Genomic DNA, 13,530 nt, shown 5'->3' on the forward strand with positions numbered 1-13,530 from the left:
CAAGAATGGCGTGTCCTTTTCAAGTGTGTGTAGGTGTTAGGGTTACATTTCCTTCATGCGCTGAAGACCACATAGCAGCTGAGGTCTTGCATAGGAGGTTGCTGAAAGCGAGATAACAGGAAGCTCAAAGGATAAAAAGGAGACTTCAGGCGTGGCTGCTTTTTACCACCATCCCATATTCTGCAAACAGGCTTGCAAACGTGAAGTGTAAATGTAATATTAGTGGTTGAGGTCCTGTTTGCTGCCACAATTGGGACCATGCCCTGACCCTCCAACCAGCAGAAAAGCGTGGAGAGGGAAGAGGCAGCTCTCGCCGATTCCCCTTTCCTCCTCTCTCCCAAAGGGAGGTAGGGAGGCAGATCCCCTCTTTGTAGACCCTGTATAATGACCACAAGGTATATCTTGGTTTTTCTGTGAGGGTAAACTTAGATCCTTGAAGACTCAGGCAGGAGCTGAACCAATAAAGAAAGATTTAGTTTACAGAACGAAGTTGATAAAACAAAGGATGTGTCAGGAGATAAAAGGTCTTTCAGGAAACAGTTAACTTATTAATAATTATACTTAATCTAGTGGATGATACAGGCTTCTTTTAAATGTCAGCTGCTTTAATTCAGTTATTACTCCTCAGTTAGATGTTACAGGTTTCTAGACTAGATGGTAAATGCTCAGTTTATTTCCACTTCTTTCACTTCAGTTCCTAAACTTAGTTGTTGTGTAGGTGTTACAGCTTAATGCTTTGGTTCTTAAACACGGAGGTGGTACTTTCTGTCCGTTTCCCAGCCTTTGAGATACTCCTTTCCCATACTCCTGAGATACCTCTGGCAGTCTAACAGACCCAGCGGATCCCCATGCACCCCTTTTTTCCTGGTCTGGGAGTCTTCTCTTTCTGGAAGATCTCTCCCCTCCTGACTGGAAGGAGACCCAAGGAGATGGTATCCTCACAGCTTCTCCTTCTCCTGGCTCCATCTCAGCCCTCCGGTTAACTCCTGTCTGAATGCTCTCCCAAGACACTCAACACCGTCTTCCTATCTAAGCTCAGAGACTCCTTTCTCTAGCTGTAGATATTTTCCCCAGGGCGGATGTTACACACACAGACCAGGACCAACTCTCTTTCTCTCCCTCCTGCTCTCTCTTAAACCATCTCCCCATCAGAATCCTCTCTCTGAAACGGCTCCTTATTCTCCCTCCCAAAGGGCTGGCTCCATCCCCTTCTGGCAGGCCGTTTTCATGGCCTATCTTTATCTTGCCGTGTGGGTACTTGTGTGTGTGGTTTTTAAGATCAAGACAGTTAAGAGGAAGAATCTTGAGTTGTGAAATAGGGCTGTGAGAAAGCAAAGTTCTGAACAACCCACAGCTCTGGTTTCCCAGGCAATGGCAGGCCCCACACCATATATAAGCACAGGAGACAGTTCTGTGGTTCTCCGGCTGATGCTTCAAGGTCGCCCTGTTCAGAGAGCCAATTAACATTCTGCAAGGTAGGCAAGCTAAGGAACAATTTACACAGCACAGAGATGAGCAGGGAGTTTCAACTGTTTCATTATCAGTTGTTATTAGATGAACTTTCCCTGATCTTATACATCAGTTTAAAAGTATCTGCACATTGGACAGAGTTTCTGAAGTGTTAAATCATCTTCTTCCTTATCACCATCCCTTCTAATAGCAAACTTGGTGGTCCTGTACCTGTCATCAAGGCAGTGAAACGGGACCAGACTAGGCAGGGGTTTCTGCATACTTGGCAGAAAACGATAAAGAAAAAAACTGAAAGCTCAGTGAGAGCCAAGCATGCACATTTCCCTCCCTGTGAAGTGGAATTTTGAAGGCGCCCAGTGTGCAGGAGAAAGATGCAGGAGGATGACCGATTAGGGCCTGAGGTATGCAGAAACACCAAACGTTGACAAACCAAAGTGGGGCACCCCCCCCCCCTCAAAGAACCCAGGAAGAACTGAGCATGCTCAGCTGCCTCCAGGAGCCTTGGGGTGTTGCGTCAGTTGGAGAAGAAAAACAGAAAAAAAGGAGGGGAAGGTGTGGATTCACCTCCTTAAGCCCCTCACTGCTTATTGATGTCATGGAAGGGCACTGGGGGTCACGTGAGCACTGCCACCCCCACCCCCACCTCCATGTCTTTAGAGCCCAGGAAGTGTGTCCTCCTCAAGCAAACCTCAAATTGAACTGGAATGTCTCTTGTTCTTCTTTCTGTCCAGAAGGACCCAGTTACGCTGATGACCTGCAGCTGATGATCTGCATTGGAAGTGGCCTGGAGCCATGCCTGAATGCAATGGCAGACAAGGATGAATCCAGGACTACATCCAAGATATGTCACTGCTCCTTTAGAGGGAGTATAGCTCTGTCCAGAACAGGCATAGGAACCATCTACCCACAGCACCCGTTGTCTTCCCAAGATCCAGATTCATTTTATTCATCTTCCTCTAAGCATGCAGGTGATAGGGGTGGGTTAACATGACTTAATTCTGCCAGAGTGAAGTACCAACAGCAAATTAGTTTCAGAGAGGCTTCAGTGATGCTGAGATTGCTTTGTATGGTACACAGTCCCAAAGAGTTCCTTTCTCAGGTTGAATCAGAAAACGTTTCTCCCAGATCTGTCTCTCACTCTGCAGACCTTGGAAATCACCAACAGTCATATTCAATAGCATCTGGCACAATTCTGAGATATTTTTTCTAAATTAACTAACCAGGTGGTCCCAAAAGCAGCCCCTTTAGCTCTCCTTTCTATATTTTCACTTGCCCCAACCTCGTCCATAAAGAACTTGGTGTTGTAAATTTGGGGGTGGGGGTAGGCTGTTTGCTTGGATCCCTTCCCCGTTCCTGGATCCAGCAGGGATTCAATTGCTGAATTAGCCAGGCAAGGACCATAAGGGCCTTCAAAGTGTGGGTCATTAAGGTAACAAGGGAAGTGGCTCTGTACCAGAGAATAACTGTCCGCTAGTTAGAAAAACAAAAGCAGGGTTGTGTGTGAAGCTAGAAGCAGGCTGGGCAGAACTGCAGGCTGTAGGCTGTAGGCTGGGCAGCTGGGAAACAGAGTCATGCCTGATTCTTGCTGGGATCCAAGGCTGTGGCTGTGGGAGAATCAAGACCCTCTTGGGGTATTATGTGAGCCCCTCAATTGTAGACTCAGGTGGTCTAGATGAGTAAATAAGCTAGATGGTAAAGGTAAAGGGACCCCTGACCATTAGGTCCAGTCGTGGCCGACTCTGGGGTTGCGGTGCTCATCTCGCTTTATTGGCCGAGGGAGCCGGCGTACAGCTTCCGGGTCATGTGGCCAGCATGACTAAGCTGCTTCTGGAGAACCAGAGCAGTGCACCAAAATGCCGTTTACCTTCCCGCCGGAGCGGTACCTACCGGTATTTATCTACTTGCACTTTGACGTGCTTTTGAACTGCTAGGTGGGCAGGAGCAGGGACTGAGCAATGGAAGCTCACCCTGTCGCGGGGAGACAATCGGCAAGTCCTAGGCTCTGTGGTTTAACCCACAGCGCCACCCGCATCCCAAGCTAGATGGTATATATGAATAAATAAACCATATATCATTAACTCACATAACCCATACAGTGGTACCTCAGGTTACATATGCTTCAGGTTACAGACTCCGCTAACCCAGAAATAGTACCTCGGGTTAAGAACTTTGCTTCAGGATGAGAACAAATCGTGCCGCAGCAGCAGCAGGAGGCCCCATTAGCTAAAGTGGTGCTTCAGGTTAAGAACAGTTTCAGGTTAAGAACGGACCTCAGGAATGAATTAAATACTTAACCCGAGGTACCACTGTTTATCATACAGCAAACTCAATCCAAGAAAACAAAACTCAGGGTAAGTGCCTGGAACCCCTGGGAACTTTCAGGACTCTGAGATCTCAACACACGGTCCCTCATCTAATTTGAAACTTAGCAGAGCCTGCTTAGCTTTGCAAATGTGCTAGCAGTTTTGTTGCTGCACCACTAGGGGTTGTAGGCAGATTAGCAAAAGGTAGAGGCTGGGAAATGTCCTCTGATTTTTTTTAGTTGCAAGTTGGTTTAAGCATGTTTTGTGTCTTGTTCTCATGGAAATATTAGCACATGATATGTGGAAAGCAAGGAGCCAGGCTATATTTGACATGGTGTGGTTTCCGTTTCTAACTTTCATAAATACTTCTTGAGAGTTCATTGCCTCTCAACTACCCACGCTGGGTTTAGGAGGGGCTGTATTATCGCTAACCTGATTTCAATGGATACCACTTCTTTCCAGTCAAATACTGGAATAATGACGCATGAGAGACCAGTCACTGCTTGCTTTGTTACTGTTCTTTATTGTACTGGAGTTTGCAAAATTGTTCTTTGTTTTTGTTTGTTTTTTACTGAAGCGTTTTATTGTTAGTCTCCAGGGGTATTTATGCTATCTTTGAGCCCATTGGTCACATGTCATTTGTTCTCTCTCAGCCATATATGATCATAGACAGATACGATCTGGTGTTGTGACTTCGATTAGTGCATTTAATAAACTCAATCCAAACAGCAGAAAATACATCCTTTGTCTATTTGCCAAGCATAGCTAAAACGGGAAGCCCCATCTATAGTAGATCCTTTCCTCCTAAACGTATTGCACTTTCTCAAGAGTTTCTGGGAACACCATCACTGTTGTACGTTATATGTAATGTTCCTTAATGAGCAAGGCCACCACCAGATCTCCTCCTTTTATGGAATCCTAGAATTTCATAGAATCGTGTAGTTAGAAGGGATCCCCAAGGGTCATCGAGTCCACCTCCTGCAGTGCAGGAATCTCAATCCATTTTTGTGACTCTCACAAAATACATAATGGCGCAGGGCTTGGGGAGCACATTCTTTGGCCTGGCAGGTAGTGCTCAATGTGCCCACTCAAAATCATGTTTAGTGAAGTCCGCCTTGGGGTGGAGAGGTTTGAACATGAAACTTAGAATCCCTGTACGTTATCTTCCTTCTCCCCCTCCTGCATCTTCCAAAGGCACAGGTTAGCCTCCCCTAACAACCTCACTTATTATGGGCTCTCCTTTGGGTTCGTTCAGTTGTTTGCATTTGTTTCTAGATCATAAATTATGGTTTTGTTTTTTAAAAAATAAATCCCAGTAGCTTCTTTACATGTTATGGGGTTTTTGTTCATAATGATTAATATCATTATTGTAAGCATTAGACACTGCATAGTAAATTGAGTAGATTAGATAACTGGAGTTTACCGCAAAAGCACATGGCTGACATATGATGTGTTTGTTAAACTGTAACATGCAAATCCGGGCTGAGAGGCAGGTGCAGATGTTTTTGGCACTTACCTACCAAAATAAACTGTACTTGCAAGAGTTCTGTTCAACGTGAGTGGTTTGGGGGCAGAGGGGCCCCTAATACTGTGCATTTCTTTTGTGATTTGGGGTTAGGGGAGTATTGTGACCAGATAACTGCCTATAGGCTCTCTTCAGTGTACCTAGATAGTTGTAGAATATTTTTACAAGAGAACGGAAAATCTCAGGATGCCATGATACTTAAATTCCCGCTTTGGGTAGATACACGGCCTGCCTTAGAGCAGGGCTAGGCAACCTAAGGCCCGGGGGCAGGATGCGGCCCAATCGCCTTCTAAATCTGGCCCACGGACGGTCCGGGAATCAGCGTGTTTTTACAGGAGTAGAATGTGTCCTTTTATTGAAAATGCATCTCTGGGTTATTTGTGGGGCATAGGAATTCGTTCATTCCCCCCCCCCCCCCAAAAAATATAGTCTGGCCCCCCACATGGTCTGAGGGACAGTGGACCAGCCCACGCCTGCAAAAGGTTGCTGACCCCTGCCTTAGAAAAAGAGCAGAAGCGCTTGTTAGGCTATTTCAACTGCAAACGGCTTTGCTCTGTCATATATGCTGCTGAGCTCCTCCCACTTTTTAAAATTTCAAGCTGAGTCATCTCTGTCTGTTTCTCCAGGTTGTGGTGTTTTAGAGACCAAATATGCCCCCCCCCCGTTGTAAAACTTCGCCTTTGAAGCTGTTATGAGGTGGAAGCGCCCCCAGCAACCAGCGCTGCAGGACATCTTTGAAATGCTTTTCCAAAAGCACCCACATCTCCTTAAAGAGACCTCCTGTTTTGACCAGGAGGCTTATCTTGTGCTTTCAGCTTAAGCAACCTCTTAGACAAGCAGATTTGTAATTTGCCCTGGTGAAAAAGACACACACACACAGAGAGAGAGAGAGAGAGAGAGAGAGAGAGAGAGAGAGAGAGAGTTTGTGTGTTGTAATGTGGCAAAGAATCGGTGGTTACGAAATCTCCATACGTCACCCTTAGTGGGTTGCTTCCCCCTCCCTTATTGGCTCCGGTTACAAGAGAAGGGGGGGGGGGAACCTCTTGAGAATTTAGTGAAGCTTTTACTATGGCAGGTGGAACATGCATGCGGAATGAGATTCTCAGTTTTTTTTTACAATGGGGATGAGAAAAAGTTTCGCACAACCTTCCGGTTTAAAGGGCCCCTTAATATGTAAAGGACAGCAATGAGGAGTTCAGCTTTAAAAAAAAAAAAAGCCTGGAGAAATTATTAACCACAATTTATGACGTCAGAGTTGATCTGATTAAAGGTTTGTTTTCTTGCTGGCAGAGGTGTGTTCTGTAGAGACTGGTTCTCTCTTCTTTGTTTTTTGTTTTGTTTTTTTAAGTTTCATTTTTGAACAGCAAACGGAGAAGCTGCTGCTCCAGCTGCGTGTGTGTGTGTTGTAAAAAGGATGGTGTTTCTCTAGCTGCCACGCACAAAACAACACATTTGACCATGAGGACTCTTCGCAGGTTGAAGTTCATGAGTTCGCCCAGCCTCAGTGATCTGGGCAAGAGAGAGCCGGCATCCTTGGATGAGCGGGGGACCCAGCAGCGACGGGCCTGCTCCAACGCCACCTGGAACAGGTACGGTCTTGCATATCCCCACGCACACAGGCAGGCACCAGGAATTTATTCCACAATAGCCAACGCAGCCAACACTGCAAACAATCACTTCTGGCTCAGATTTTAAAGAGCATGTGCTGTGCACACACGCAGCAACAAGGCACAACACAGTTTGAAGTCTGATTTTCATATGAGAGGAAACTTCCAGGTTTTTCATGCTTCTAGCCCTTCTCTTAGTGCTGACATACACTGTTTTCTCTCATTTCATTCTCACTGGCAATGACTGTTAAGATCTAGGGAACCCTTTTTCTTTTGCTGGCTATTATGTCTCCTGGTTGCTTTGCTTGTTGAGAAAGTAGGTGTAGTTTCTCCTTTCCCAGGGGAGGGTGGTTTGTTTATGGAACAGGCAAAACTGCATGTGTTTTGGTGATGGGAGGGGGGGAGAGAAACACTTGAAGTGGGTTGTTAAATATATTTGTAGCTAGAAATAAATCACGGGGAGAGAGATTTACTGAAGGAATCTCTGCCATTTTTAAAAAAATACAAATAAAAAATGCCAGAGTTCCCTATGTTATCACTAAGGTTTAACCGTTATTGATGTTGGCATTTGAAGAAGAAAAAAGGGAGAAGCAGACCAAGTTACGACTATAATCTCAATCCGGGCCTTACTAAATGTTATATGCACGTGTGTGAAATGAAACCTCAAAAGACTTTTTAAAATATTTTTGACTGGAAACACTGTGGTGGGGGTGGCATTCAGTTGAAAGCAGAGAAGTGGTGGTCTGGGAAAGGAAGGAGGAGCTCTAAATTGTTTCTCTCCACCCCCCCCCCCACCCTGAAAAGACCTTCTCTTTTTGAGCCACTCTCCTGGGCACTGAATGCAGGGGCGAAGGGCCTCCAATGGTTGGTGGGGCAGGCTTGTGTGGAATAATGCAGTCCCTTGGGAACCCAAATCCCAGGATGTTTAGGATTTTGAAAGCCAAAAACAGCACCTTTAATTGAGCCTGGAGGAGGAGGAGGAGGAGGAGCATGAATTTACTCATCCTCTTTACGCAAGTCTCTCAAGGCCATGCGCAATAAAAATCAGCAGATTTTTTTTTAAAAAAAATAGACAGCGATGGCAGAGACCCATTCATCCAGGTGGCAAACCACACCATGAAAAAAAATGTATTAAACCGTTTCTAGAAAGTGCAAGTAGTGGTCACTTGTCAAATCTCGACAGGAATGCTGTTCCACAGAACAGGTAGCCATGCCGAAAGCCCTGCTTTGAGTTGCCATGGAGTGGGCTTCTGATCTTTTGGAACTTGTAGGAGCAGCTCTTCTGCAGACTGCAGTGACCTGCTGGATAAATAATGGATAACACAATCTCTAAATTAACTTGATCCTGAGCTGTACTGGGCCTTATATGTTAGTACCAGCACCTTTATTCTGGTAGTCTGGTAGCAGAGAAGACAATTAGTGGCTGCTCACTCCGATGGCTCTACTCTGCTTCCATGGTGTGCTGGTCCCGGGGGTAAGGTACCTTGGGTGTAGCAGAGTCCACACGAAGAGGGGCAAGGTCCGAGGCAGAGAGCCGGGCGGGGAACAGGAACGCTGGAACAGGAGGCTGTGCAGGGAACAGGAACACCGGATGGTCGGGAACAGGAGGCCGAGCAGGGAACAGGAGTACCGGATAGTCAGGAACAGGAAGCCGAGCAGGGAACAGGAGTACCGGATAGTCAGGAACAGGAGGCCGAGCAGGGATCAGGAACACAGGAAGGTCCGAAGCCAACAACGACGTTGCTCCCGCAACCTGGGGCCGGGCTGACTGGGCTTTTATCCTCTTCTAGGGCCAGGGGCGGTCCCGGTCCCCAGGAGCCCCGCCTCCTCTGGCCTTAAGGCGAGCACTCCTCCTGGGGGCAACCAGTTCCCTTCGCCTCTCTGCCCTAAGCCTCTGCAGATCAGGAGAGGCCGAAGGGTTACTGGGCCCTGGAGGAGGCTCACCTGTGGCCACTGAGTCGTCAAGCCCCTCTGGGGCCAGAAGGGCTTCACCTGGGGCCAGCTCCTGATGCACTGCCACAGGTGCAGGCTCTTCAGCATCTAGGCCTTGCCCCAGTTCAGCCGGCCCTGGAGGCGGGGACTCCTGTGCAGGCTGGGATTCCTCTGTTTCATCCTCCGAATCGGAATCCCAGGCCATCACACCATCCCCCCTCCCAGGCCCCCCCCTCAACCGAGGGTCCGGACCCGGCTTGCCGGGGTACGTCGCGTGGAACTCTCGGAGGCAGGCAGGTGCGTGGACATTGGCCGCTGGTTCCCAGGAACGGTCCTCCGGTCCGTACCCCTTCCAGTCAATGAGATACTGCAGCTTTCCCCTGCGGTATCGGGAGTCCAGGATGCGTTCCACCTCGTACTCAGGCTCTCCCCGAACCAACACTGGCTGCGGTCGGGGACGGTTCGGGTGGAACTCGTCGGGTGGGGCCACCGGACTCAAAAGGGACCTGTGGAAGACCGGGTGAACCTTCAGGGTTGCGGGTAACCGGAGACGGAATGCCACAGGAGAGATTTGGTCTACGATAGGGAACGGGCCGGTGAAGCGGGCGTCCAACTTCCGCGAAGGTCGAGAGGGGTGGAGGTGGCGAGTGGAGAGCCAAACCAGGTCACCGACGCGAAGTTCCGGCCCCACCTGGCGGTGGCGGTCGGCCTGGGCTTTGTACGCTTCCTTGGCCTGGTGCAGTTGCTCCACCAAAAGCTGTTGCTGGGACTGGAGCTCTTGAAGCCACTCCGTCACCGCCGGGACCGCGGATGCCGGCAGCACCTCTGGAAACAGCCGTGGATGATAACCATAACTGGCCTGGAACGGGGTCTGCTGGGTGGACGCATTCACCGCGTTGTTATAGGCGAACTCCGCCAATGCCAGGTGGTCGACCCAGTCATCCTGCTGGTAGCTGCAGTAACACCGGAGGTACTGCTCCAGCACCGCGTTCGCCCGTTCCGTCTGGCCATCGGTCTGTGGGTGGTAGGCTGACGAGAGGCAGACCTCTGTCCCGAGGGTCTGGTGTAATGCTCGCCAGAACCGGGATGTGAACTGAACGCCCCGGTCGGACACCACGCGCTCAGGTAGTCCATGCAGGCGGAAGACATGCTGAAGGTACAGCTGAGCAGTTTCCTTGGCTGTGGGTACAGATGGACAGGGAGCGCAGTGCACCATCTTGGTGAAATGGTCGGAGAAAACCAGAAGGCAGGTACAGCCACGAGACGAGGGTAAGTCCACTACAAAGTCCAACGAAACTGTGTGCCAAGGGCGCGGTGGAACTGGCAATGGCTGAAGTAGGCCGGGGGGTCGCCCGGTAGGTCCCTTGGCGCGCCGGCAGACATCACAACCAGCAACGTAGCGAGCCACGTCAGCCTTCAGGCGGGGCCACCAAAACTCACGACTGACCAGATGGGTGGTCCGATACCGTCCAAAGTGCCCTGCTGCTGGGGCATCATGGGCCATCCGGAGAACCTCCAGCCGCAGTGGCCCTGGCGGGATGTACAGACGACCGTGGTGCAGCAGGAGGCCCTGATGCAGGACCAGCCCCGGATACTGTGGGCTGGACCCTTCAGCCAGCTCCCGGAGTCGTTCCTGGGCCCAAGCGTCGACCCGCTGCTGTTCCCGCACCCGAACCTGCAGTGGCTGCGCCTCCTGGGTGGCCAGGAATGCAGCCGGAGGTAGGATCGTGGTGGGTTCTGCTTGCTGTACCGTGTCTGTGTTGTCTTCAGGTTTCCGGGACAGGGCATCCGCCTTCTGATTCTGAGAGCTAGGGATGTAGCGGATCCGGAACTGGAACCGGGAAAAGAACAACGCCCACCGGATCTGTCTTTGGTTCAGCTTGCGGGTGGTCTGGAGGTACTCCAGGTTCCGGTGGTCAGGTGGTCAGTTCTCACCTCCACCGGATGTCGTGCCCCCTCAAGATGGTGGCGCCAGACCTCAAAGGCTACCTTGATGGCCAGTAGTTCCCGCTCCCACACAGTATAGTTACGCTCCGCTGGTAGGAGCTGGCGAGAATAGAAGGCACAGGGTAAGAGTGGCGCTTCAGGACCAATCTGTTGAGACAAGACGGCACCGAGAGCCGTACTGGAAGCGTCGGTCTCCACCACAAAGGGTCGAGAGGGGTCAGGATGTTGTAAGATTGGTGCCCTCTGGAAACAGGCCTTCAACCCCTGAAACGCCTCCTCTGCCTCCTTGTCCCAGGAAAACGGCGTCTTTGGGCGCAGTAGCCGGGTCAACGGGGTGGTGCGATGAGCATAATCAGCGATGAAGGTCCGGTAGTAATTGGCGAACCCCAGGAAACGCTGCAGGTCCTTGCGGTTCCGGGGTGCCGCCCATTCTTGAACCGCTGTCACCTTCCCCGGGTCCATTTGCACCCCATCTGGAGAGAGCCGGTGACCAAGGAAGTCCACAGTCCGCTGATGGAACTCGCACTTGCTGAGCTTTGCGTACAAACGGTGCTCACGCAAGCGCTGCAGCACGGTCCGGACATGTCCCTCATGGCAAGCCGGGTCACGGGAGTAAATCAGTATGTCATCCAAATACACCACCACGTACTTGTCTAACAAGTCCTGAAACACGTGGTTGATGTAGCGTTGGAACACAGCAGGCGCGTTGCACAAACCGAAAGGCATAACCAAATATTCGAACTGCCCGTACCGGGTCCCAAACGCTGTCTTCCACTCATCCCCGGCTCGGATCCGAATCAAGTTGTAGGCCCCCCGGAGGTCCAGCTTGGTGAACACCTGTGCCCCTTGCACCCGCTCCAGCAGCTCCGAGATAAGGGGCAAGGGGTATCGGTCTGGGACGGTAATTTTGTTCAGGGCCCGGTAATCATGGCAAGGGCGGAGTTCCCCACATTTCTTCTTAACGAAAAGCACTGGTGCCGCGGTAGGCGAGGTGGAAGGCCTAATGAACCCACGCTCCAGGTTCTTGCGCAAGAAGTCCTGCAAAGCCTCGCGCTCTGGCTCTGTTAGGGAATATAAGCGACTCACTGGTAAAGGCGCTCCGGGTTGGAGGTCTATGCCGCAGTCAAAAGGCCGATGCGGCGGCAGCTGGTCTGCCCCCCGTTCCTCGAACACGTCCTGGTAGTCCTGGTACACGGCTGGGAGCGTGGGTGCTGCCTCCTCTGAGGGCGCGGCCGCCAGCGTTCCAGATTGAGCATGGGAACATGGGTCTGGGAAGTGCACGGTCCGTTTGACCCAGTCAATCTGAACGTTGTGGGCTTCCAGCCAGTCCATCCCGAGCACCAGGGGGAAGCGGGGCATAGAGGCAATGTCCAAAGTTCGCAACTCCCGGTGCTGCTGGAGACACAGGACCAGGGGCTGGGTCTCCTGAGTAACGGCACCTGAACGCAGAAGTCGTCCGTCAATCGCTTCCACCTGGACCGGTACTGGCTTGTTCCGAAGTGGCACCTGATGATGGGCGGCAAAAGCAGCGTCCATATAGGAGCGGGTTGCCCCTGAATCTACCAAAGCATGGGTGAGGATCCAGGGCCCACCTGGAGGGTATAAACGTACCGAAACCATAAGATGTTGCAAGTCCATTGGTGCGGGCCCATTCTGTACGGTTTGGGACCCCCGGTAGCTAGGGCCATCAGCTACTGGGGTTGGCGGTTTCCCTGCAGCTGGCGTTTCTCAGGGCAGGACAGAGCGAAGTGTCCACTTCCGCCACAGTAAAGACAGAGATTTCCCTCCCGACGCCGCGCCTTCTCTGCGGGGGAAAGGCGTGGCCGCACTGCCCCGAGCTGCATAGGCTCCTCCGTTAAATCAGTTGTGACCGTGGGGCTGCCGGAAAAAGCTGGTGCCGTGAACTGGAAGTGTCGGCGACCCCGGGCCTGACGACGATCCTCCAACCGGTCGTCTATTTGTAGACTCCGTTGAATGAGAGTGTCCAGCGTGGTGGGGCGTTCCATTGTGGCCAACTGGTCCAGTACCTCGTCCGAAAGCCCTTCGAGATACTGGTCCCGCAGTGCCGAGTCATTCCAGGTCAAGTCCTGTGCCAACAGCCGAAACTCCGTGGTATATGTGGCCACCGTGGACTTGCCCTGTTTCAAACGCCGAATCGCCCGGTTGGCTTGACTCTCTTTCTGGGGGTTGCCGAACGCGGCCTCCAAACGATTGCAAAACCCCGTATAGTCTGCCAGCAAGGGGGAGTCTTGCCTGAGTAGCGGCAACGCCCACTTGGCCGCCTGGTCCTTTAACAAACTAATCAAAAAGTGCACCTTGGTGCGGTCGTCAGGAAAGTTCCGGGCTCGCCCCTGAATATACAGCTTGGCCTGGGCCAGGAACATGGGAAAGCTGGCCGGGGCTCCATCAAATTTCTCAGGCAAAGCCACTGGGTACTTGCCAGGAGCCGGGGCGTCGGCCCCAGGAGCCGGTAGGGCTTCCAAGCGTTGCTGAAGTGCCACAACCGCGTCGCTGAGCTGCTGCACGGTGTGAGTCAAGGCCTGGTTCTCCTGGGCCAAAGCCACCAGTGCAGCCGCCTGTTCAGCCATGGCCTCTGGCTCTTCCCGAACGCACCCCTACGAAGGGGAAGTGCGGGTGTGGCGGGAGCAAACTGTGCTGGTCCCGGGGGTAAGGTACCTTGGGTGTAGCAGAGTCCACACGAAGAGGGGCAAGGTCCGAGGCAGAGAGCCGGGCGGGGAACAGGAAC

The 13,530-nt window shown here is 51.4% G+C and overlaps 1 protein-coding gene across 4 annotated transcripts in view; it reads left to right on the forward strand.

Annotated features, from left to right (window-relative positions):
- The window catches only part of PRR5 (proline rich 5), a 70,497-nt gene that overhangs the window by 26,765 nt on the left and 30,202 nt on the right, over positions 1–13,530 (forward strand). For 2 of the 4 annotated variants that reach the window (XM_081005645.1, XM_081005646.1), the window contains one exon: positions 6,647–6,887. In XM_081005645.1, coding sequence (XP_080861771.1) covers positions 6,757–6,887 — 131 coding nt within the window. In that variant the 5' untranslated portion in view covers positions 6,647–6,756. Of the gene's footprint in view, positions 1–6,339; positions 6,569–6,646; positions 6,888–13,530 lie in introns of those variants that run through there. The other 2 variants (XM_081005648.1, XM_081005647.1) reach the window with 2 other exon arrangements.

This window comes from Podarcis pityusensis, assembly GCF_964106645.2.
Source record: "Podarcis pityusensis genome assembly, chromosome: 5".
NCBI classification, from domain to species: domain Eukaryota; kingdom Metazoa; phylum Chordata; class Lepidosauria; order Squamata; family Lacertidae; genus Podarcis; species Podarcis pityusensis.